The 24,136-nt window shown below is 43.5% G+C and overlaps 1 protein-coding gene across 6 annotated transcripts in view; it reads left to right on the plus strand.

The window, feature by feature from the left end:
• The first annotated feature begins 236 nt into the window (after positions 1–236).
• The window catches only part of RAD54L2 (RAD54 like 2), a 68,539-nt gene continuing 44,639 nt past the window's right edge, over positions 237–24,136 (plus strand). Inside the window, exons 1-4 of one of the 6 annotated variants that reach the window (XM_051793395.1) lie at positions 796–980; positions 1,617–1,710; positions 1,919–2,044; positions 21,300–21,506. In XM_051793395.1, coding sequence (XP_051649355.1) covers positions 21,356–21,506 — 151 coding nt within the window. In that variant the 5' untranslated portion in view covers positions 796–980; positions 1,617–1,710; positions 1,919–2,044; positions 21,300–21,355. Of the gene's footprint in view, positions 339–795; positions 981–1,616; positions 1,711–1,918; positions 2,045–21,299; positions 21,507–24,136 lie in introns of those variants that run through there. The other 5 variants (XM_051793396.1, XM_051793393.1, XM_051793399.1 and 2 more) reach the window with 5 other exon arrangements.

Raw genomic sequence — 24,136 nt, forward strand, 5'->3', positions numbered from 1 at the left:
CACGCTCCTCATAGCCGATGGCACGGGCAGAAGCAGCCGGGGCTCCGCGGCCGCATCCCGCCACATCCCGCTCCGTGCCCGGGATGGGCCCCGGGACCCGCCGGGCCGGGGACGCCCCGCGGGGCCGGGGGGAACCTTTCTGCGCCCTGCGGAACCTTCGCGGCGGAGGCGCCTGTTGCTGCCCGGGGGACGAGGCGGGCGCTGCGGCGGGGGGCGGCCCCGAGCGGCGGCGGGGCCCGAGAGCGGCGGAGGCGGGAGGAGGCGGCGGCGCGGCCGCAGCTCCCGGGGCGCCCGCAGCTCCCGGGGCCGCCGGGCCGCAGCCCCCGCCGGCCGCCCAGGTGAGCGCGCAGCGCTGCGGGGCCGCCGGCACAATGGGAGCGGAGCGGGCCGGGCAGGGGCGCGCCGGGGAGGCCCGCCCGCCCCGCCGGGGGTGTGCGGGGAGCGGCGGCCCGGGGTGGGCGCTGGGCAGGGGAGCGGCCCCCGAGGGGCTGGGGGTGCTCCGGGGCCGGGCGGAGGGGCAGCGCCGCCGGGCCACCCGGGGGGGCGGGTCCCGGTGCGGTGCGAGGGGCCGGGGGCTGCGGGGCTGGGCCCGCCCGGGCACCGCCGAGCCCGGCTCAGCGTCCTGCCCAGCCCCGGGCCTGGCTGTGGGGGCGCGGGGGGCTCCGCCTGCCCCCCGTGCGGTGCCGGGGGTCCCGGGTCAGCCCGTGCTGGCGGCGCGGTGCCGAGCCGGGGCGGCCCGGCGGGGCCCGGGCACAGCGGTTGTCACGCTCTGTGGTGGCCGAGCGGCGCTGATCGGTGGGACTGGTAAGCACGGGCTGTGGGACTGCTGAACTGACGTGCAAAGTCGTTATTTGGTGCCTGTGTGAGACTTGTTGGTGAGCTTCGGAGGGGGGAGGCTCGGCGTGCAGAGCTGTTACCTCTCCTCGCCTCATCCCGTCTCTCGGCTTTTTGACTTGCTCCCTCCGAGGAAGAGTTTGCAGGTGACTTTTGCTGGTGGTTATGTGGGTGACTGGACGTTTCGGTGCTCACGTCTGAGAGATGCTCATAAACCCCTTTGGATTCCCCTCCTGCTCTTTCATTGTTATGTGCAAAACTGGTGCTTTAAAACGTTCTTGGTACATCCCCTCAGTCTGTGTGCAGGTGGGGAATTTTTATTTAGAAAAAGACCAAACAGTAAAAGTTCAGTGTTATTTTTTCTGATTTTTTTTTTTATGCTGATAAGATACTAATGGTCACATTTACTTGTCTTTATAACGTTATAAATGTTGGATATCCTTTGTATGGTTATGCAAGCATCATGCTTGATGAATAATCACTTAGCCTGTAGGAAATCACTGCAGAAACTTCTGTGTTGGTTCAGGATGTTCCTGCTGCCTGGTTGGAGGTGGTAACTCCCCTTCCTGGCTTAGAGTAATGGGCCTGGTGAGTGCTCTCCTTCTGCTTCAATGCAGAATCAATTAATTTAGAATAAACAGCCTTTGTTTTGGTAGTTCTGCTCCATGGGCAGCAGCACCCAGCAGAGGAATGAAAACCAAGCAGCCTGCTTGGACCACTGCAGGTGTTCCTGGTGGGAGCTGACACAGCCTTGGTTTGCTAAGGGAGGCTTCTTTCCCCAGGTGTGGAGCTGTATGCCCCGAATAGAGAGAGAACAGCACAGCTTCTTCCCCTGTGACCTTATCGGCACCAGAATCTAGGGGTTGTTCCTTGCTGGTAGGTGCTGAATGTGCCATTTACGAGAAATAAACAGTTGCTGCTTTAAGGGAGAGCTGTTGTGGCTGGGTGGTGTTTTCTGGGTTGACACTGCCTCAGAGTGAGCACCACCTTCTCCCAAAAAAGCTCTGAGGGTTTAGTCTGTGTTCCACTTGTACTGCACTCAGTTAACCGGAAACTTCTGTGTCTCTGAAACTTGGAATTCCAGATTTGATGTTCACGAGTATTGCAGATCCTGAATGGGAACATCCTGTGGTCTTTTGAGAAGAAGAACCAAGCAACGTGGTTTTTGTCTCATCTCAACAGTGGTTGCATTCTAGTGAAGATTTGTAAGGTATAACCTGGCATAGAAGATTGTACCAGAACATTTGTGGTGTTCTCTGGCATCCCAAGTTGATGTCGCAGAACAGTTCAGGCTGGAAAGGGCCTCAGGAGGTGTCTAGTCCAACCTGCTGCTCAGAGCAGGATCTACACCAAGTTCAGAGCGGGATTTTGTTCATTCAGGTCTTAAACCCTCCAAAGGTAAAAGTTCATCAGTCTCTGTGTCTCTGTTCCAGTGCTTGACTGTCCCCTCCAGGAAGAATCTCCTCTCTAGGCCAGGTCACCACCTCCACCGTTGTACTTTGTGTCTCATGTCCCGCTGTGTGTCTCTGTGCACAGTCTGTGTCTTCTTGATGGCCTCCATGTAGGTGTGGGAGAGCTGCACATAGTGTCTCCAGTGGGTCTGGAAAGTGCTGAGTGAAAGGGAGTCATGTTTTCCCTGGGTCAGGGGGGCTGTGCTCCTGCCCATACAGCCAGAGTGCTGTTAGCTTGTACAGCTGCCAGGGTGCACTGCTGGTTACATTTCCTGAGTGCAGGTACAGGTGTGTGCATGGATGGGTTTGTGCACACACACAAATCACACCCACATCAGGTGGGAGCTGATGTTTCTCACCTTCCTGCTGTGCAGCTCTGGAAGGAGCCTTCTTGGTGTGTACACGTGTGTGTGTGTGTGTACACAGATGTCAAATCACTCCTGCAGCACTGAGCAGTAGTTTTTCCACCCTTTTCCTCATATGTCTCTAGTGGTGACTGTGGGCTCCTTGGCCATTCCTAACTCTTGTGCTGTCACACGTACCCTGGCTGGTTGTGCCTCCCAGCCTGCAGGTCTGGCTGTTGTGTTGCCTTCACTTTGTGTTTGCCTTCACTTTGAGAAACTTGTGTTTCTCAAAATTTTGTTGTTTCAAACGCTTCTTTGTGATGTATCAAGTTACCGTGCTAGGAAGGGAGTGGCAGTGGAGTGAAGCTTTTCCTGTGGGGATTGATTTGAATCCCATTGGATCAACTTCAAATCCAGAATGTAACAACGTAGGAAGTGTGTTTTTAAATATGGTTGTTTATGGGTGTGAGTTAAATGAAACATTTAGGTACAATATTGTTAAGAATGCAATTAGTTGCAGTGCAACTAATGTTTGTGTAATTTCTTTGAACTTGTTTCCTTCAAGTGCTTAGGAGTTTTTGGGAAACTGTAACTGTAGGATAAATATTCTCTGTTAACAAGGTCTCTTATTTTAAACTTCATTCTGGAGAACTTGGTTCCTGCAGAGGTAAAAGTACCAATTGCTATTCCTAGATCCTTGGTACAGATATAATTTTGAGATGTGTTTTTTCTGCTTACACAGAATAATTTCTACATTATATTTTCCTGATTGTCAAGTATGTCGAGTTAATTACAGATGAATTTGTTTCAGAGAATGCTCATCTCAAGATGGGAATTTGTTGTGTTTAAGCAACATTTGTAGCTACAGAAAAATAAAAGAATTTATAAAGAGCTGTGGTTTCCCCTGCCTCCCAGGTTGGCACTTATTAAGTACTTTCACCAGCACAGAAGAAGTCAGTGTTTAAGTTCGGACTTGTAGAATAACATGTGTAAATCTGATATTTAGGTAATTTGAAACAATGAATGAAAATTTAATTTCTAGTTAACTTTTAGAAATCTTACACTTAATTTTCTAGGACTTTGTAGAAACAGAGTCTTAAAGATGAAGGGGAATGTTAAAGGAACACCGTTTGTTGTTTGAGAAAGGGACAGAATTAACTGATGAAATCAAATGTCATTACATACGGGGAGAAGGAAGAAGAGGGAATTACAGGTAGCCATAAGAAGGGAAAAATTGTTAAACAGGCACCTTTAGAAGCTGGTTGGACTTATGAGAATATGGCAGTGTTGTTTTGTAGGTTGTTTTTTGAAGTCATCATTCTTTTAAACTAGCTAGCTAATGGCATCTCATTCTAAGTAATACTAAGTTACTGATCAGTATTTTGTATGTGATAACCAGCAAATGCCAACTGCACATGTTTTCTGGCAAAATTAGTGTACCTGAAGTTGAAACAAGTTTTGAGAAGGGGAGGAGGGGGAAGATTAAAAAAAATATATATTGCTTTCAGCTATGCAGATATAAAACTATGTAAGAATAACAAGATTTGTTACTCTGAAAAATACTTTGAAGTATAGAATATAGGCTTTCAGAAATTCTTGAATATCAGACATACCACTGACTCAATTTTATGTCTGATGTGGAATAGCAGAATTTGAGTCCTGTGAGCAAGGCTGATTCAGTGCTATGGCAATCTCAGAGCAGCTGTGATAATTGAAATCTTGTTCTTGCTCAGTGGTAATGATGGAGTTGGGGTCAGTCTGACACCTCCAAAAATCTTGTGGCATTTTGAAGGTAACTGGAACTCACTTGAATTGTTACATCACTTAAATTTAATAGCAGCATTTTCAGCATGCTCTAAAATGTGCAGGTAGGAGCAGTGATTTGAAGCCCTCTGGGGTGGCCTGTCAGCTTGTCCCAGAGCTGCTGTTCTGAGGGTGTACCTGCAAGTTGAAATGCACAAGCAAAGGCAGGAAGAATGATCCAACTCGGGTTTTAGTGACAGCTGGTTATTCAAACATCAGAAAAGACATAAAGGCTGGCATGCACTTATCTGGAAGAAGTATTGATTCTGTGCTGGAGAAAAGTGCTGAATAACTTCATGACTGAAGGCATCATTCAAAGATGCAGAAATCTTTAGGGGAAGTCTTTTAGCCAGTTGCTTCAAAACAAAGCTGAAGGACTCTTAGATGCTATCAGCGTGGCTTGTGGTATAAACACAGAGTGCAGCGTTCAAACCATGTAAGCAGTGCCCTCTGTTACTGCCCTAAATCCTGGGAGGAGTTTCTGAGCTGCAAAGTGCAGTTACCATTGCCTTCTCAGACAGCTGTTTAAAGTGGAGAAGAGTCGATGAGATGAACCTGCCTCTTGCTGATCTGACTCAAGTGACTCTCCTCCTCTCCACGTGCACACACTGTGGCACTGGTAGGAGCCTTAGTAAGTGGCACTGGCACAAAACACTTTCTACTGCTATACCTGAAATGTCAAGCCAAGAATTAAGCACATCAACAGAATTTCTCTTCTGCCACTGTAACTGGTTCTATGCTGGTGGACTTTTTCTGGCAGATAAGTAGAAAATCAAAGTTGGAAAAGCTCAGTGTACCCATGTGCTCTCCTGTGTTACAAACACTTCAAAACTTACACTTGTGGAGCACGAGGAGGACTTTGATCGAGGCCTCACATGCAAAACAACACTCTTTATATAAGAAAGCCTAAAGAGAGGCACTAAACTTATAAAAGCAATTAACGGGGTTTTGCAGTGATTTGGCAGATTACAGGCAGATAACTTTACTCTGTTGCAAACCAGCTTGATCTAATTAACAAAGAACTGGAGCTATACAAAGGCAGAATTGATTACAGAATGTGCAGAACCTGGCTGATCAGGTACAAGGAGTTTCTAGGGCAAGCACAGTATGGGAAATAATTGAAATGTGGTGGAAGTAACATAGTTTTGACTTTTAGTTTCTTCCCTTCGCAGTGAAATTTTTTACCTCAAACTTTAACTTGTGAAGAAAACTTTTCTAGCCCAACAGAACTGTGGAAATGACATTTTAGAGACATGGCAATTAATCAAAGATTTTCTGTAGTCTCTGAGAAACTCAAGTCTTATCTAGGACATCAGCATCAATTAAGTGTGGGTTATTATATTTGAAGTTGTTGAATCCAGAATAAATAGGTTGTTGAAGTGTATTGATCTCAGGTGAATTGCTGTAGCTGTTTGTTGCACCCAAAGGCTAATACAACAACCAACCGACCAACCAAACCCCAAACCAGCCAAAATCCATGGGCCTGACAAAGCCTGGAAGGGATTGTGGAGCAGAGAGGCTCATACTGCCTGCTGAGTCAACTTGGAAGATAGGATGTTACTCGAAAAGGACTTGATTGAGGAGGGCTGGTGGTAGGATTTACTTAGAATTAGTGAAGTAAAGGAAACTGTTACTGGTGAGTGGCAGTAGTCTGGAAGACCAAAAAATCGTAATTAAAACTCTTGTATCAAAAATACCTTACAAATGGGATTTGTGTGGTAATTGTATTCCCATGCCTGCCTCAGTCAACGAGAGTGTTGTTGAGAAGTGAATCTTGTTCAACAGATACAATGTCGTGTATAATCTGTGAGTCAAAACCTAGATTAAAAATAGTAGACGTGGAAAGTAGAATATGAATGGAGTATTTTTCAGGGATTTGTAGTAGGTCCACGGCTTTGTAGTATTTTTATCAGTGGCCTGGAAGAAAACATGAAATTAGAGCTGTTCAAATTTGTGGATTATGTAAAAGGTTGTGCCTGGGTGGTGAAGCATGAAGAAGGAACGGCAGCTGTACAGTGTCCTCTGAGTTGTTTGGGTAACTGGGTCTAATATGGCCAAATATGTTTTTATAGAGCTGGGGCACAACCTTATGCTTGTTGTGGGAAAGACTGGAGGCTGTAGGTTTGGAATACAGAGTTGTGCTTCCAGAAACCAGTGACCTTGGAAAGGGCAGCAGGAGCAGAGCAGATATATGGCAGTATGTGAGTCCTCAACTAATGTACATCCATAACAACAGGAAATATTGAATAAGGACAGAGGTGAAATCAGATGGGGGGTATTTTGATGAAGTTTAATGTTAGTGTTTTTAGAGAGATGTTCAAAAGCAACAAAGATATAGTGTTCAATGTTGCTTGGGTGATTAAATCGCTCATTAGAAAACTGCTTCTTAGTGCTCAGTTGGTTTAGCTTATCACTGGGTATTTAAAAGTTTCTCAATTTTCTTTGGGCAGAATAGGCTGTGTACCAAAGGGCTCTTTAATTTAGTGGAAAAAGATAGGATAGCAGCCAGTGCCTGGAAGTTAAAAAGATTATTTCAAATTAGGAAAAAGGCACAGATTGTTAACAATGAACGTGATCAGCCACTGAAGGCATTAGGAAGATGCTTGTAAGTATTAAGGGGAATTAGGATGTCTCCATCTCTCGAAGTCATCAAGTCAGGATGGAGTATCATTTGAAATATATGCATGAGGAAATGCACTGTACATGTAGGAGTGTACCTGCCACCACACAGGTGCAGGAGCATTTGCACAGGCTGAACTGATCTCACCCAGTTGTGTTCAGACCAGGCCTCCCTTCCTGCCCCTGCCTAGAGTTAGTCAAGTGATCTGATGATGATAGTTGTTCGTTTATAGCACTCCTTTAAATCTATTAAGTATACCTTTTCTCTCAAAGGAATAAATGTGCTCGTAAGAGCCATGTACTTAAATGAAACAAAATGTTTGTGATCTGTATTGTTTGTTTTGTTTTTTTTTAGGAAACACAGTCATATTCAGTGATGGGGAAAGGAAGTGGCTGTGTGGGGAAGGACAGGGATGGCTGTTTCATTTCCTGAACTACACTTTCCCAATCTTTTTCCTCAAAGAATCTGATAATGTGCTCTCAGGAAGTTTACTCCAGTAGTGAGTAGTCATTACATTTGGAAAAAAATGTTTTTTCATTGGGGAAGAAATTGCATGTGCTCTTGCTGTGGCACAGGTAGCTCTGGGTGTGAATGAGTAAGGATGCAGTGTCTTCTCTGTCTCTGCTGGTACAAAACCAGTGTTTTCCTTGTCCAGCAAAGGAGTGGTTTCTGTTTTGTCCTGCCTGCCAAAGTGGTGAAGGACCATAGAGAGGAAAAAAGCTGTGAGTCCTCTCCTGCCTTGGCCATTAGGGAGAGGATTGATTGCCTGTGGGTTCACAGTGGCCCATCAGGACCATTGGTTTGGGATGTTTTCCTAAACCCTTCTGGAAGTACGATGGGAGCCAGTCTGGTCGTGACAGCAGCTTATGCCTGGTAGGCACCTTTCCAGATGTCCTGATCTTTTCCCCATCACAGGATGAGTGCATGCCCAGTCATGTGTCAGAGGAAGGGCCGTGGGAAATACAGGAGCTGGGTGCTCTGCTCCTGGCAGATTGTTGCTGGATGCCTTTTCCTCAGGTGCTCCCTTGGCTTCCGTAGGGAACGGGCATGTGCATCAACAGCCCTTGTGCAGAAAGGATGTTTCCAGCAAGCTCCAGATGTAATATGTCTGTTCAGGACCTCTGGTTTTGGGGAAGGGTTGGCACTATAGCAGATTACTTCCTTTGTCACCAAAAGAGACTGTCCTGCTCAAAGCAGTTACCTCCTCGCAGCATTTTCCAGCCAAGTGCTACCTTTCCCCCTCTGTTGCTTATTTTACTATTTCATCAAGGCAGGCAAGGTCTTGTATTCTTTTCTTTGCACTCTCGGGCTGGCCTGTGCAGGAAGGCTTAGAGATAAAATCCTTTTGTTGTGGGAAGCTGTTTATATTTTAATCTTTGAATTTCCTTGCATTTTGGAGGGGGTGTATCTCCCCTGCATCTCTTGCTCTCCTTATTATTATCATCTTGTCTGACCCATTTTGCTGACAAAGAGAAGGCAGTGAAGAGAGACAGAAGTGGTTATAACTGAACAGTTTTTTGCTTGCAGTCTTACAATGACTCCACTTTTTCTTTCTTTTCTAATTTTTTTTAAGTGATCTGCTGGCTTGTTTTTGCAGTTGCTTTTTGGTAGGGAAGATTGAAGGTGAATAGAGTTAATCATCCAGGAGTCTGGATAAGATTTTGGGGATGGGGAAAGATTGTAGAACTTAGGAGATAAAGATTTCTGTTTTTTCTACTTCATTTTGTCTTGCTGTGCTGGAACTCCTCCTACATCTGATATTAGACAAGTATCTTTCTCATGGCTGCTGAGGGGACCTGTCTCTTCTTTCCTCACCTGCATCTTTGCTTGGCTATGACATTGTTTAGTATAAGCTGTAAAATATGAAGAAGTTTACCTGTGGCCTGGATCAGAAAATTGAGACCAGGGGTTTCTGGAGGGGCAACTTCTTTCTTGTGAGAAGAAAGGATAAGAGAGAAGACTTTTAGGACTTCATGCCAAGGGTAATTATACCTCCTTGAACAGTTAGAGTGAAGTTGTAGTGCTGAGGGGAGCAAGCACAAAGCAAGCAGGGGATGTGCACGAGAGGCTTCATATACTAATATGTATTTATGATCAGAACTCCACAGTGGCTCTTGGTTGCATCTTGGGGAAAGGTCTATGTTCTAGGACAGCCCAGGAATATCTACTTATCCCAGACATAATAAGATTCAGCATAAAACCAAAGAAAGGCAGAGGGCTGAAACCAGTGATTTGTTTATTTAGGTACTAATAATTAGCCCTTAATCTCAAGCAAGGGTATCATGACCAAAGCAAATTCCACTTCATGAGCTTAAAGAAATTACCTATTTGTTCTCATGGTGCAGATTGCATCACTTCCCTTTGTCATCCCATAGAGCTGTTCCTTTAACAAGTCCTGCCTGAGTGCCTTCAGGAGGGGACCTGCCCTGACCCAGAGAAATTTCTGTCAGTGCTAGTTATGAGTTTCTCGAGGTCAGGGCAGCTTATCTTCCTGCTCCCTAGAGCAGAGCCTTGTCCTGTCTTTGCCCACGTGTAACTGCAAGGACCCGTTCACACAGGCTCTCACTAAACATGTTACATGTAAGGGACTTACATGAGGAGGTCTGTGGGTATTTTACTTTGAGCTCTGAGCAGTTTAGAAGAATTTGCTCTGGGGAGAGATGTGCACAGCAAGGGTGTCTGACTGCATGATGTAATTTATGATTCTTTTGCCCTTTGAGTGGCAATTGCGTTGATTTTTCAATTAAAAGAGCCCAGCAAAATGAACTTCAGAAATAAATACCTCTACACAAACCACAAAGTGATGCCATGACTATTTAAAGAAAGGGACAATTGAGAAGATTGAGTCTGGAAATGTTCATGTTTCAGCTCGAATACATGCACCATCCTTTTGGTTGGTGTTTGTGTCAAAGGCAAGGAAGTTTTGTCACAAAGACCATCACTTTCTCAAAGAAAGTGTCTCACAAACACTGTCTGTGCCCTGTACTGGAGCAGTGTCTGGCTGCCAAGAGCAAGTGTCACTGTCTGGCCCTAGTGACAGTGACTCCAGCTTGGACAGCCCAAACCCAGGGCTGCATATTCCCACCCTTTCACTGTTTTTTCCCTTTGTGCCTGCACAGCTGTTCTTGCAGCTTCGTAGTAAATCACATTTGGGAATGGAATTTTGCTTCCAGGTAGTTTTTCAGCTGAATCAGTTTGGTGTCCAGCCACGAGAGTTGTGCTGGCACAGTGTGGGAGTGGTGTGTGAGTGGGAAAGAGCAGCTGCTGCCCAGAGTGTGTTCGAGGCCCAAGAGGCTGCAGTCAGCAAGAGGGAAAATGGGTAATTTAATCAAGGCCAAATGTTTATTACCCTTCTGGTGCCTGTGAAATCTGAAAACTGTCTGTCAATGTCAAGGCATGTCTCTGTCTCTCTAATTGGTGAGATTAGCATCAGATTTTGGTTGCCATCTTCTGTTTGTTGCACTCTTTTATTCAGTCTTTGCATTAATTATTTGCATCACTTGCTGATGAAAGTGAAAGGAACAGCATTCCTGGTGTAATGTAACTGTCCAGAGGTTTCATTACTCTTACAGCATCTTGTGTGAAAAGGCAGCTGGCTGCAGCTTCTCCTTTCCAGAAATAGTGCAAGAGCTGTATATTCATTCCTTAGAAAAAAGTGCCAGGGTTATGGAATGCACCTCAGCAACTAAACACAACCTTCCGGGCATAGGAAGTGAGAAAAATCAGCTTGTGTTTGCAGGGGATGTTGGGGTGGGGGAGGTATCAGGAACAAAGAATATTTTCTTAAATCAAGAAGTTGTTGTAGGAGTGGTGTCATCAGTTGGGTTTAAAGTTCCTTGTCCGTAGGTGTCAAGAAATCGAGGGAGCAGGACCAAAAAGTAAACCTTATGGAACCAGCACCTTTCAATGCTTAGTGTGTGAAGTGTCCTGCAGGCTCTAACCTTGAAAACCAGGTGTCAGGGTGACTGTTGCGTGGAATAGTTACTGATTTTGAGATCAGATATTTGGGGAAAAGCTGCTACCCCAGAAGAGAAGGGTTTTTTTTATTTTCCCTCAATCTTGGGATGTGGTCCAGTTATTTGTGGAGGAGAATTTCCTGGGGAAGCTTTTGGGGTGGGGGGTTGGAAGCTCTTAACTCTGGACAATGCATAGTAAGATTTACCCTAGCCAGCATTTTAAAGTTTCTGTCCACTGCAACTTCACATCCTGTTCTCCAATGAATGGGAGTAGGTCTTTATTAGGTGATCTGAATTTGTTTATTCTATAATGACAATGGTTAACTACTTGAGAGAAATAAGACCCAGATAATGAGTAGAGAACACTGAGGAAGTGGGTGTTCTGCTTAGTCATGCACTCTGTAGGAAAATGCTTTTGGGTTGTTTTTTTTTTTTCTGTTTCTCCTTTAAAAAATAATTTAGATATGCATTTTTCTTCCTTCTGTACTTACCATAGCACTAATGAAAAACAAGAGAGGAGATCTTATATTTCAATTAAATCAATACTTCTGGTCAGTGAAATGCTTATTTTAACAGAGTGAGATACAGAGCTGTGTGCTAGTGTGGAACCTCTTTGTGAATATCTGTCCTTTTATTGTGATAAGAAGGTGCATCCTCCAGAAAGTCTTTAACTTCCATCATTTACCTCTTTCATTCCTAAGAGAATGAATGAAGTTGATTGAGATTTTACAGCACTGACAGTAAGTCTTCTCTGCAAGTGCCATGTAACCAGTTTTCTCTGTTAGAGAATGTTACTAATTGTAGCCAGAATCTCCCATCAAACCAAGAGTTGTAGTTACTGTTTAAATTTCTTACTTCAGCCTAAATCAGTGATGGTCAAGAATTTCTACAATTAGATAAATGGGCAGGTTCAGTAAAATGAGTGGGTGAAAAACTGGGTGGCCAAGCCTAAAGGACAAGAGGAAATGGCCTCAAGTTGTGCCAGGGGAGGTTTAGATCAGATATTAGGAAAGATTTAATGGAAAGGGGTTGTCAAGCATTGGAGCAGGCTGCCCAGGAAAGTGCAGGTTTTTTATTTTATTTAAAAGACATGTTGATGTGGCACATAAGGACATGTTTTAGTGGTGACCTTGGCAGTGCTGTGTTAATGGTTGGACCTGGTGATCTTAGAGTTCTTTTCCAACCTAAAAAATTCTATGATTTTATGACCTAGCAACCCTGATTCAATAATAATAATAATTCACTAATCCAACTAATAATTGAAAAGGAGGGGAGAAAAAATAGAGATGAGGCAAGAAATTCCATCCCTGTTGTGTTTTGGGAGGTATCAGCAGCTGAGTGAAGGGATGCTGACTTCTTACAACACGTGGTCACCTTCACTGGGGATAAGAAGTCAAGAGGACACAAGAAGACCTGGCTTTCCTGCTGCTCCCTCTGTACTTGCTTGCTGGGCACAGCTGCCAGTCAAGCAGCATTTGCAAATGAGCTTTGATGGAAAAAGTGGTCATTTGGGGAAAGCACTTGACTGAGACTTGCACTTAACTTTGAGAGAAAGAATACCTGAAAGGTTGTGGTTTTTTGAAGATCACAGCTGAATGCTCTTTGTCATCCTGCTTCTGAATCTTGGAAACATAACATTTTGGGTTCTGCATGGGCACAAATATACAGTATTGGCTGTTCAGTGAGAACAAGTACTGCAAAACACATTGCTAGCATTAATGAAAGTTAAGTGAATTTATACATTTGGGAGACAGTGACATTTTTACTCTAAAAGAGTTGTGTCTTGTAGCCAGCAGCTACTTCTAGATGACTGTTGTGGTGCTTATTCACCATACAGTGTTTTATAGGAATTTGTTAATGTGTCCCTTTTCAATTGCATCTTCCTGTCTTAACATTTGGATATGCTTATGACTGTAGGTGATGGTAGTTAATGTCCTATTTAGCATAAATTGGGACGGGACAAGTGGGTATGTTTACCAAAATCCCACAGGTTATATTATCCTTCTGTTAATATTTGTGTGTCTCCTTAGCCCAACTTGCACTGTGCTGTTTTAAAGCTCTTTTGGAAGTAAGCTCAAGTATGTAGAGTCATATACTCATAATTTTACAAGCTGAAAATGTCATCTGCATATCATGAGACTCATAGCTCAGGTTCTTTTGTGAAACAATACTTATTATCTCTAATTGGGGTGATTTTTCTGTGTGCATGCAAACGATCCCCTGAGCAGTGTGTCGGGTTGTTTGTGCTGTATGGGGAGAGGCAATAAGCTGCATTCTTCTCCCTTCCAGGCCTATCCAAACCATTGGGAAGTTTTCAGCCAGCAAAACACAACCAAAGTGACGTTTCCATTACTAAGGGCAGAACCACAGGAGGCTATTTCATCCAGTTGCTTTCCCTGTGAGCTGCCTGTAGTGTTAATCTTAAGTGTTATCAAAGCAAATGTATTTGTGCAGGATGGATAAGGATCAATGTGTATTTCATTTTGACCTGTATAGTAGGAAGGGCAAAGATCAACAGGTTTTGGTGGCTTTGTTCTCAAAACTAGCAGAAAAATGACCACTTCAAGTGGCACTTAATGTTTTAGTTTTTCCAGCACTGTGCAATGTTGAGGGAGGGAATGACTGTTGGAGGGAATGACTCTGAAAGAAACCCATGTTTATGACAAATTTGAATCCTCTGATGGATTTTTAATCTACACTGGCATTAAAAAAAGATTAGTTCAATGTCTGATTGCTTGACTGTAACTCAGGTCTAACATATGTTAATTGTCATCTTCATATCATGTGAGTTCGAAACTTTTTATTTCCATTTCTTTCTACTTCAGGGTTTCCTGGTTTTCTTCTTTCTTTTTTTTTCCCCTCGTTTTCTTTGGTAAACTGTAGGTGGCATAAGTAATGCTTCCTCATCCCTAGTGTAATTACTGTTGCTGGAGGTGGGGTAAGGAATAAAGAGGAACAGACCTATGTGGAATTCTTCCTTTTCCTAAAAACTGCATGAACCAGAACCTCAGGTTTTAAGTCCAGTTCTGAAGAGGGAGAAAGATGACTCATCAAAACCAAACTCCCAGACCTCCGTGACTGTTTGTGCTGAAATGCAGAGCTGTGACTAAAGGCAGAGCTCAGTTGTGTTTACTTTGTGATCTTCCAGTGACAGTGTGCAATGTGACTGGTGTCTGCCTCACAGGGGATGGTGGGCTGCCCTGGACTGCTGCTGATGGAAAGCTCATTTCCTGAGCAGGGACACAGTCACAGGCAGTGAATCACTCCCCTGTAAGGAAATGTGCTTCTCCAGGAGGCAAAGAAAGAAGAGTGTGTGGATGGGGTGATACTGAGAAAATAGGAGAGAATCAGGCCTTTTAGTATTATGAAAACTTGCAATTGTTCTCATTCTGAAAGATGAAAACATTGTTTATGAGCCATCCCAGCCTGTTTCTGTGGGATTCCCTTCAAGGAGGTGAGCCATAATGTTCAGATATCTCAATGACCAAAGCCATAGCTCTTGTTCAAGTAGTGACAGTGACTGCTCTTTCCTTGAGAGGGGATTAGCTCCAAGCCTTTTCCCTCGTTTCTGTTCCACTGTTTATGTAATTTAGTCTTGATTTATTACATAACTTCTTCTCTGGCACCTATGTATAACAAGAGCTTAAACTCCTAGAGGGATCTTTCAGCTATCTGGATCTTCCCCTGCTTGTGGGAATTGGCTCATGTCTTGACATAGTTTGGGTGTTTGCAAGGAGAAGGCTTGGCACACCTCTGCCATGAGCTGAGTCTTCAACTCTGTCTTTTGGAATATGGCAATCATTATCACTAGTGCAGGGTAGGGAAATTTACCCCAAATTAATCTGCTGTGTAAAATGCATCTAACATAATTTGGAATTCTGGCATGCTGTGCCCTACCATTGAGTCTTCCCCATAATTTGAAATATTTTCTTGGGGTTTTACTCCTCTCATAGGTCTTCGTTGCTTTTCTGTAGTTGTAGCACCATGGGCAAAACCTATACTAGCACACTTAGAAGTGTCTTTTATGTTGAAATGCTGTTTGCTTTGAAAGCAGAAACAGTGACTGGAGAAGGAAAGTTTCCTTTCCCCCATTTTTTCTTTATCAGGGAATGCAAATGCCATTTTTGTAGAAACTGGCAAAGCTAAAAACATAAATGGAAATTCTCTGAAGTAAGAGACGAAATTTTCGTTATTTTGTGATGGTGATAATCCAGATGAATATCAGTAATTAGTGGAAGCAAAACCAATCACATGCTTCTTACCTCAGGTAGCCTGAACTTTTGTGCAGTACTAATCAAACCGCTCTTCTATGGTGAGTCACTAGTGAGGACACTTCAGATTTTCAGAGGAAAGAGTTGATTTATAGGAAGTCAGTTTCTGCTTTAATAGAGTAAATAGAAATGCTCTTAAAAAACAATGCAACATTTTATATATACAAACACAAAAGCAGTTTGCCCATTTCTCCTGGCTCCGTCCGGAGGTGAGGAGCCTCACGAGGTCCGCGGGGAAGGAAACACTGGCACCTCGGGAAGAGTTCAGGTTTGCTGTGGAGGTTACAAAACGTTGACGCTGTTGGCAGAGGGGTGTTCCCGCATCCCTTGTGGACCGCGGGAGAGGAGGACCCTGAGGCTGGGGGCGGCTCCCGCGGCAGGTGATGGACGGGGCCGGGATGTGCCGCTGTGTGAGGATCCGCAGATGCTGCCATTGACTCGCGCTGGCTCTTTTTGTTCGGGTCGCAGTGGGAGCCAGGCCTTATGTAATGTTCATTGTCACAGTCTCCGTTCCAGCACTGTCATGTCAGCAGAGGGGAAGGATTAGCTCTCCCTTTTCTTTATGGGTTGGTTTTAAGATTTTTTTTTTCTTTCCTTTCTCCCACCCTTTCTTGCAGCAGCTTTTGTTGTTTTTGTTGTGAGGGAACAGCCAGTTTCAGGCTGGGTCTAGTTTTGGGGTGCCTTTTAGGAGGGAGACTGTTAACCTAGAGAGAATAAAAGAGCAGGTCCCGCAACTCTCCCAAAACTGATACATGGATGTGTTTTTTTTAAAGCAGTCTGTTATTTTTTTCCTCTATATTCCTGCTCCCCATAAATCACAGTGGGCTCCTTAATACTCATGTCCAGTGTGGGTGAAGACTAGTTGCATTGTCCTATATTTATGTGGGGTGGGGAGAAGCACACTTGCCTTCCTCAGAAAGGCAGTCCAGGCCAAGCAGATGCCCCCCAATTTATGATTTTCCAGGCTGCTTCTTTCTCCCTCAGTTTAATATTCCTGTGGAAAACACATCACTTAGAGGGGATCAATGCCACTTAGTTTTGTTGCAATTTGAACAAGATGAAAAGGAGAATTGTTTTCTTCCTTCCCAGCCAGCAGCGTGTGGCCACCAGTTAGCTGTGAGTCACAGCTGAAAAACTGTGCTTCTTGAGTCTCAACAGTCTCAGGCTGTGAAGGAAGAAGGGATTTAAATCACGAAGTAATCAATTAAGGATGGCTTTAAATGTGATTTGTGGAAGTTATTCCTGGGGGAAAGAAGTTCCTGTTGATTTTTCAGTAAACACTCGTTTGCTTTGTTAAAAGCATATAGGGGATCTGCTGGACTGGTATTAGTCAGTAACACTGATTCTTTTGGGGAAAATATTTATCCTTTTAAGTGATTCTTCCCCCTCCCCTGCCATTTTTTACATGATAATGTAATAGAAGTGTTAATATGTTACATAACAGAAATTAGAGAAATTATAGTGTTTGTTAGAATCAAACTGTCCAAACCCACTGATCTTGGGTTTATTTCTTGGTAGATTCTTAAATTGAACAGAGAAGTATTAATTATTTTGCAATAACATTGCAAGTTATTACTTGCAAACTGTTACAAGACTTTCTGTCATACAGAGAAGCTTAAGCTCATGGCTTCTTTAGTGATGCATCTGTGTGCTTCATAATAATGTTCCATTAGTTACTGAAGGCTGCCTGTAAGGTGCCAAAACAGTGCTAGCAGTGATTTAGCAAAAAGATGAGACTTCCCCTGAGGAGCCAGCAGTTACCTTCATACACATCCAGTTTGGAGTGTTTGTGTGTGAGCTGAGAGTATTGAGAGGAATCCTGTGGCCCCAACCAACCATTATACTTTTTACTGCCAAACAAAAAAAGGAAAACAGTTAAAGGAAATTATTATTACCATGAAACATGACTGTACAGCAGAGACTGGAGAGCATTATGCAGCACTGACTTAGAAGTACCTGGTTTTATTAAACTGTCTGTGCAAATCCTCTTGTGATTTGCCAGCGTGCTTGATTCTGTTTCTGTGGCCAGGCACCACAATGGCCAACATGAAGTCTTGATTATAAAACAGGTTTTAAGGGACAAATCTTGATGAGCCCCAGATATTGGGCTTGGCTGGAGGTTGGGGAGGTAATGGAATCCTCTTTACTGTTCAGCGGTGGAGTAGCATTAGTGTTAAACCTGCCCTTTGTGAAGGGATTTGTATGGGATGGATGTGTGTACTTGGGAATGAGCATGTCCTGTGCCTGAATCACTTGTGTCACATCAGGGAAAGAGCTGCTGTAAAGTCACTTTGGCTTCTGTGGCTTCCTGTAGGTGCAGAGGAACCCTGCTTCTCCTTCTCAGGTGGGGAAGGACTCCACTCTGCTCTTCCTGCTTCCTTACTTTTTACTCAATGGTATTTGTAATAATCCATTAAATAATGGTTTAATATTTATAGTGCTGGTGAGTCCTCAGGTGAAGGTGATGCACAGAAGTGGCCCAAGTCCCCACACCTCCTGATGTTTGCTGTTTCACCTCAGAGTTTGGCTCCTGGCATGCGTGACCCTGCTGTGAACAACTGTCATGTAGAGGGAAGAAAGTTGCTTGCACATTTCTCCCTCAACTTCATCTGTAAAGAAATGACTTTAAAGCTTTGCAGAGTGAAAGACAAACATGAGAACAACAGATTTGTGTCCAAATTTGCAAGGCTTCCTCATCCAGAACTGGGCCTCCTTTTTGTGCTGAGGAGGAGGCAGTCATCACCACATGGTATTTACTTACTATCTGAAATGTTCTACCTTAAAAAACCAGAGCTCAAAAAACTTCAGAACTATTTTTATCTTTGTTGAAAGACGGGACATAATACATGAGAGAGGCTGTCTTGGATGTTAATTTGATGTGCAGTTGATTGCAGGATTTAACTTCCTGGGTAGGATAAACATGACAGCTCTTTTCTCCTCCCTGAGTAAGCAAGAGGAATTTCTCAGTATTTTCCCCTAATATCCCACCCTGGTTTCTCAGCAGCCTTGCCACGTGCTGAGGCACTGTACTGTAAGGGTGTCTGGCTGTCTGTAAGGATGATGCAGTGGGATTGATGTGTGTTTCTTGGGGCTGTCACCCTCCTCATGGCACACATCCTGCTTGGGGGGGCAGCTCCTGTCCTTTGGCAGGGCAGGGGCTCCAATGTGGCACAGCCCAAGAGTCCAGTTGCAGGTAATCAGTTTATCTCTCTCAAAGTGCCCTTCCTGCAGCGATTAAACTTGAGCACAGTGTGCCTGCATGTGCAAAGGCAGGAGATGGGGCAGGTTGGAATAACTCAGCCATAAAACAGTAGCAGCAGCTACAATCTGGCCCTGTTGTGTAATTCCCCTTGGTGGGAGGCTCTGAACTGGGTCAGATCGGTGTGAGAAACGAGGGCAGTCTCTGGGCTGTGTCCCATGTACCTGCTCCCTGCTCCCAGTGCCACCAGGCAGGGTGGGATGGGAGCCCTCCCGAGACCAGGCTCAGGCAATGCCTGAGCTACCAGAGCCCAGGAGCAGGGAGGGAGGCAGGAAGACAGGCAGCACCACGACAATAGGCACAGAGGAGTTAACCATCTTTGTTTCACCCAGCTTCTGCAAGATTTAATTAAGTCTTTTCAAAAGCTTCTGTTAACTCTCCTGCATATGGCTGGGGCTGCGAGCGGGTGTCAGGAGTTGGCTTATACAGAACGTGTATTTACTGCTAAACAAAAATAAAGCTTAGATTTGAGCCCTTTTGTACTCCAGTTTGAGAGAAAGCTGTTCTCCACTGGGTTTGATTTTATTTGTAGAGATACAAGGACCCATGTCCTTGCCTTTAAATAGTATTTGGAAAGTGTTACGTGTTTTGATTTAGGGTTTTTTTTTAAAGCTCTTTGACAAATGATGAAACATAAGAGTGACACACAGGAGGATACTGATGGGAGAAACTGTATCATGTGTCATTCTTTGACCTGGAGCATTTAGTGACATTACAGCACTTCTGTTTTTTCTGTTTGTAGATGAGAATTCATTCCTGCCATGTTAGTAGTGTTTGTGTTTGTTTGGTTGGTTTGTGCAGCTTTGCATGTTACAGGTTTGTGTATGTTTGTTTTCTTTAGGGCTGAATATCAGCTGGAAGGGAACATTATTGCTACTTAAAAGAAAAAATAAGCTACTGTTTTGAAATACACAGAGATTTCAGCACAACAGTTGTCAGGAAAAGCTTGTGATAATAGATGGCTTTTGTGTTTGCAGCCCTTGACTGAAGCACAGGACGTCAGAAAGCAAGTGATGCTGGAGGTCACTGTATTGCACCAACCTGACAGCAACAGGGCTCGTACCTGCCTACCACAGAAGCTGAATTAATATCTTTGGCTTGTGTAAACTGGCACGCTTCCACTTGAGCTAATTTGGATTTTGGCCTTTTCTGCCATCTGTTTGACTAATCCAACTTATTTCGTGTGACACATTCAATAGTGTAGGGACTTCAGTTGTCTCTGCCTGGTGGTAAAGTGCTCCTGGGACCAAGTGGTGAAAGGCTTCCTATTCCAATGCCAGTTTCTGCAAAGCCTCCTCTTCTCTTATGTTTTTTTTTTTTTTCTTTCAGACACTCTTCAATGTTATTGAGGAACTGAGAGGGGCAGAGCAGGAACTGATGACTTCAGCTGGAATAATTCAGCGTACTCGACAGTTGGATTCTCAGCCCTGCTAGAGGGGTGTTGAGTTGTGTCTTTAACCTTCAGGTTTCTGAACTTGTCTGGTAACTGCTGAAACACAGCTGAAAATGACATCTTTCTGTTTCTTGAAGTGTTTTTAGATATGTGAGGGGCCTTATCAGCTTAGAAGTGGTTTTTTTTAAGTGACTGACTAATTCTTAAACATTTCATAGTTTACACTGGAAATGTGGTCTAAGTAGGGGGCAGTGGGAAATCAGTAATGAGGAAATGTTTCCTTCATCTTTCTTTAAAGCTTTTTGGGGAACATGTGGGTAGTAATTCTTCTGCAGCTTGATTTTTTTTGAACACAGCCTTTGCTTCAAGTTCCTTGAGATCAAGATGCCTTATATTCCTTTCTTGGTTGTGTTTCTTTTCATCCACCTTATCTTACATGGCTCCTTTATGATCGTTCTGTTCTTATGGAAGAGGAGTGCTCAAGAGAACCCATCATTGTCCAGAAGTGACAGATCTGAACAGATCAACTTGTGACTGCCCTGGTCCTCTCTTTAGTTTTTATTGTTGTGTTGTACCATAATTTCTGCTGTGATGCACTGGAGGAGTCGTGCACAGCCAGCTCCAGTTCTTGTCCTTGAGAGAAAGGAAATGCAAATTCTGTCTGATCCATCCTTCCTTTGTGTTTACTTTTCTTCTTACCCTGTTTTACAAGGAACGTTCAACCTTTAGAAACTGGATCTTTGTTGCCTTCTCTCAGAATTATTAAGGTAACACTGTTTCTGTTGCGTGGTTGGATCAGGGAGTTCAGCCAGGCTGTGATGAGGAGCTGGGTGACCTTGGCAGTGGGTACAGCTGAGGCAGGAGGGGGGTTCCTGTCTCTGCCCCATGTCTGCACACTGTGATGGTGCATGCAGGGATCAGGGTAACAGGCATCTGTAGGGGAATTCTGGGGCTGATCCTTTTTTCCATGCTTCATATTTGGACAGCAGTGTTCTGAAGTTGTTCACATAATTTATTTATTTTTGCATCTCTGAGCAATCAGACATTGATACCAGGAATCTTTCTACTGTGCACATGTCAGGGATACCAATAAAGACTCAGGGGCTTTGAGTGATTAGTTAATATATTGGTTCTGATACTGATTCTCCAGCACTGGACCTGTATTGTTATGATCCATTGCTTGTGGCATCCATTTTCTACCCAAGATTTTGTGCACTGTCTGGTATTTAACAGTCTGATAGACCTGTTATGTGCAAGGCTGATGGCAGAGTTGTGTTTTTATGTGCTGTAATCCTGCTAGGATGTTGAGCCTTGAGGCTCAGAGACTGGGACTCGCTGGGCTCATGGGCCTCTTTTCCTTTCTTGCAGGGCTGCCTCACGGTAGAACATGAGCAGGTAATGCACAAGGAGCACCACTGGGAATCATGTCAGACGAGTCAATCTCAGGGAGTGATCCGGACCTGGACCCGGACTTGGAGCAGGAGGATATGGAAGAGGAGGAGGAGGAAGATGAGGAGGAGGCGATGGAGGAGGACAATGATGGGGATGACGAGGAGGACTTACTTGATGAAAGTGGTAAGTGAATGGGGCTGTGAGTCTCTGCATACATCATATTTATGTTATAGGAAAATGGCTGTGGCCCCTTAGTAGATTGTGTAAGGGTTAGGATTTGTCCAGCTCCTGGTAGGGAGAAGTGCTTACGTGGGTGTTTAGTTTAAATAGGGATTTAATGTAGGTTAAATATGGAGTCCTGGCCAAAAACAGTCCCATAAAGAAAACAAGCCACAAGAATAAAATGTAAGGAAGATGGAATTTTTAAAATAGCTTCAGATTTTAAGGAAGCAATTATATAAAGAAGTAAATAAATCAATTTACAATTACTTGTGTTGTTAAAAGAATCCAGTGAAAATTTTGCATCACTGGTTTGCCCATAAGTAAAGAATTTAATGGATGCTATGGGCAATTATTGCTCATTTACAATAATAATCTTTAACAGCTGGAAAATGTTCTTTTCTGACAGCATACAGGTTGGGTTCAGTTTTGCTTGTGTGTTTTACAAGATGAAAGGTGGAAGTGCTGACTAAGTAAGTTGTCACCTTCTACCCTCACCTGGTTATACCTGCCCTACTCTCCTCTTCAGGAGAGGACCAGTTCAGGTCAGGACCATTGCAGCTGTTTGTGGGCCTGTGCTGTGCAGGTTACATATAAGTGTTATTAGGTAAGTGTCCTGGGTCATGGCATGATCCTAGAAATCAGTTTGTTGGTCCAGCACAAGGGCTGATGTTCTAGGGCATGTAGACAGGAATGCATAGCTCAGGTGGGAATCCCCCAAGCTGAATTTGCCATCAGACTCTTTGTATCATAAAACTGCAGCTGGAACCTAAGGAGCTCTATTTGCTTCCTTTAAAATCCCAATTTTTCATAACTTCAAAGGGTGTGCAGATATTTGAATACACCTACTTAAACCTACTGGGAGTCTTCCTTTTCTTAGCATGGAATGTGTTAAAGACAGATACTTCTCTCTTCTAGCCACTAAAGTATTTTTGGCTTCACAGTACATTGTTGTCCTCAAGTGTTGTTTTGTTTTTATATTGTTTTAGCCACATGCTCCTTGAAGATGCTGTTTTGATTTTTAAATACTTATAAAATGTTTACACAAATTAATTTTGTTCCTCTGTTTTTATTCACGTGATCACTTTTTCCTAATGAGAAAGTAGCAGAAAAGGAAGTGTTAGTTCAGGTGAGAAACAAGGGAATTCTCAATACCATAGAGTTGTAGGGCCACAGATTACTTTGTCTCAGAGGGTGGTGGTGACTTTGTCACTTTGTTCATGGGACCCTGCACCCAGTGGAGCTGTAGGAAGTGTGACATGGTAGCCAAACTTTTATTAATAGAGGGGAGTGGCTGTATGTGATGGGGGAGGTATGTCATTCCCCATGGTTATTTTATCCTAGACCCATGTACTTTATCATCAACATCTATATTATTATGGGTGAATAATCATAATTGTTTGTCAAGGTTGTTCTTTCCAAAGCAAACAAGATTAATGTTGGTATAAACAAGATTAATGTAGGTATACAGAACATCATTAACTGCTAATGACAGCTGCTTATTTTCATCTTAAAACACCAGAAACATGTTTATGCTTTATATTTCTGTAGTGACTAATTAAAAATAAATTTTAACAAATGTAGAAAATAATGAGGATGAGTAAAAAGACAATTTACATAAAACTAACATAAAAATCTTTTATAGTTGTTCATTAGGTACAGGAAAAACCCTCTCTTCCACAATCTGAGCAAAGCTAGGTTGCCTCTGAGGTTTCAGGTTGTTGAGCTTTAATTCTCTCTGCCAGAGTATCAGGATGCTTTCTGGGTGCTTAGATGTACAATTATTTTCTTCTATGGGGGAGTCCAGTCTGCTTTTCCTGATAGCTCCTCACAGCTACAGACTGCCTCAGAAATGTCATTTGGCATCTGTATTACCTTAGATCTAACACAGAACCAGTCTCCTGCTGTTTGTCCTATGAAATATAACCAACTGCAGGATTAAGAAGTTTTGTTTTATTTTGCCTGTCTGATGTTTGTAGTCCTGTCTTTGTAGATGAATCTCATTCATAAAAATCAGCTTAGGAACAGGCAGTTTTATTCACAAGAAGGGGTGCAGTGCTCTAATGTTTATACTATGAAGCATTTAAAAAGCCTAATTTTAATATTTTCTGTTAAAACTTTGTTCTCCCTATTCCCAGCTGTGCTGTTCTCTTCCCCTTCTGGTACTGTGGTTGTTCTGATCCCATTTGGGATCCTGGGGGGATCATTGCCTTGTGGATGGGCTCTTGCATATTTCTAGCACTACAAGATTTAGAATATTATTAATGTTTCACAGTTACTTCCTTGGAAGGACAGCAGGCTGCACATATATTTCCTCCAAACTGAAGCCAATTGCTTGTTTTAAAGAACAGTGATTATAACAATTATAAATGAACATTTTTATTGTTTGCTTGCAAAGTAGTGGCTTTGTATTAGGATTTCTGTATTCTGATGGTGCCTCAAATGACTTAAGAACCCTCCAGGGTTAATGTAATGTTATCCACCCCTGTTGATAACACTTAGCAGTGACTGGTGTTTTGCACATTTAACCTGTTTTTGTCTTTTTGATATATGTTATGTGTGGAGTTAATAGTTGTGAAACTTCAGTTTTGTAA

This window comes from Manacus candei, unplaced genomic scaffold (assembly GCF_025592945.1).
Source record: "Manacus candei isolate 608988 ecotype Guabito, Panama unplaced genomic scaffold, ASM2559294v1 h1tg000036l, whole genome shotgun sequence".
Taxonomy (NCBI): Eukaryota; Metazoa; Chordata; class Aves; order Passeriformes; family Pipridae; genus Manacus; species Manacus candei.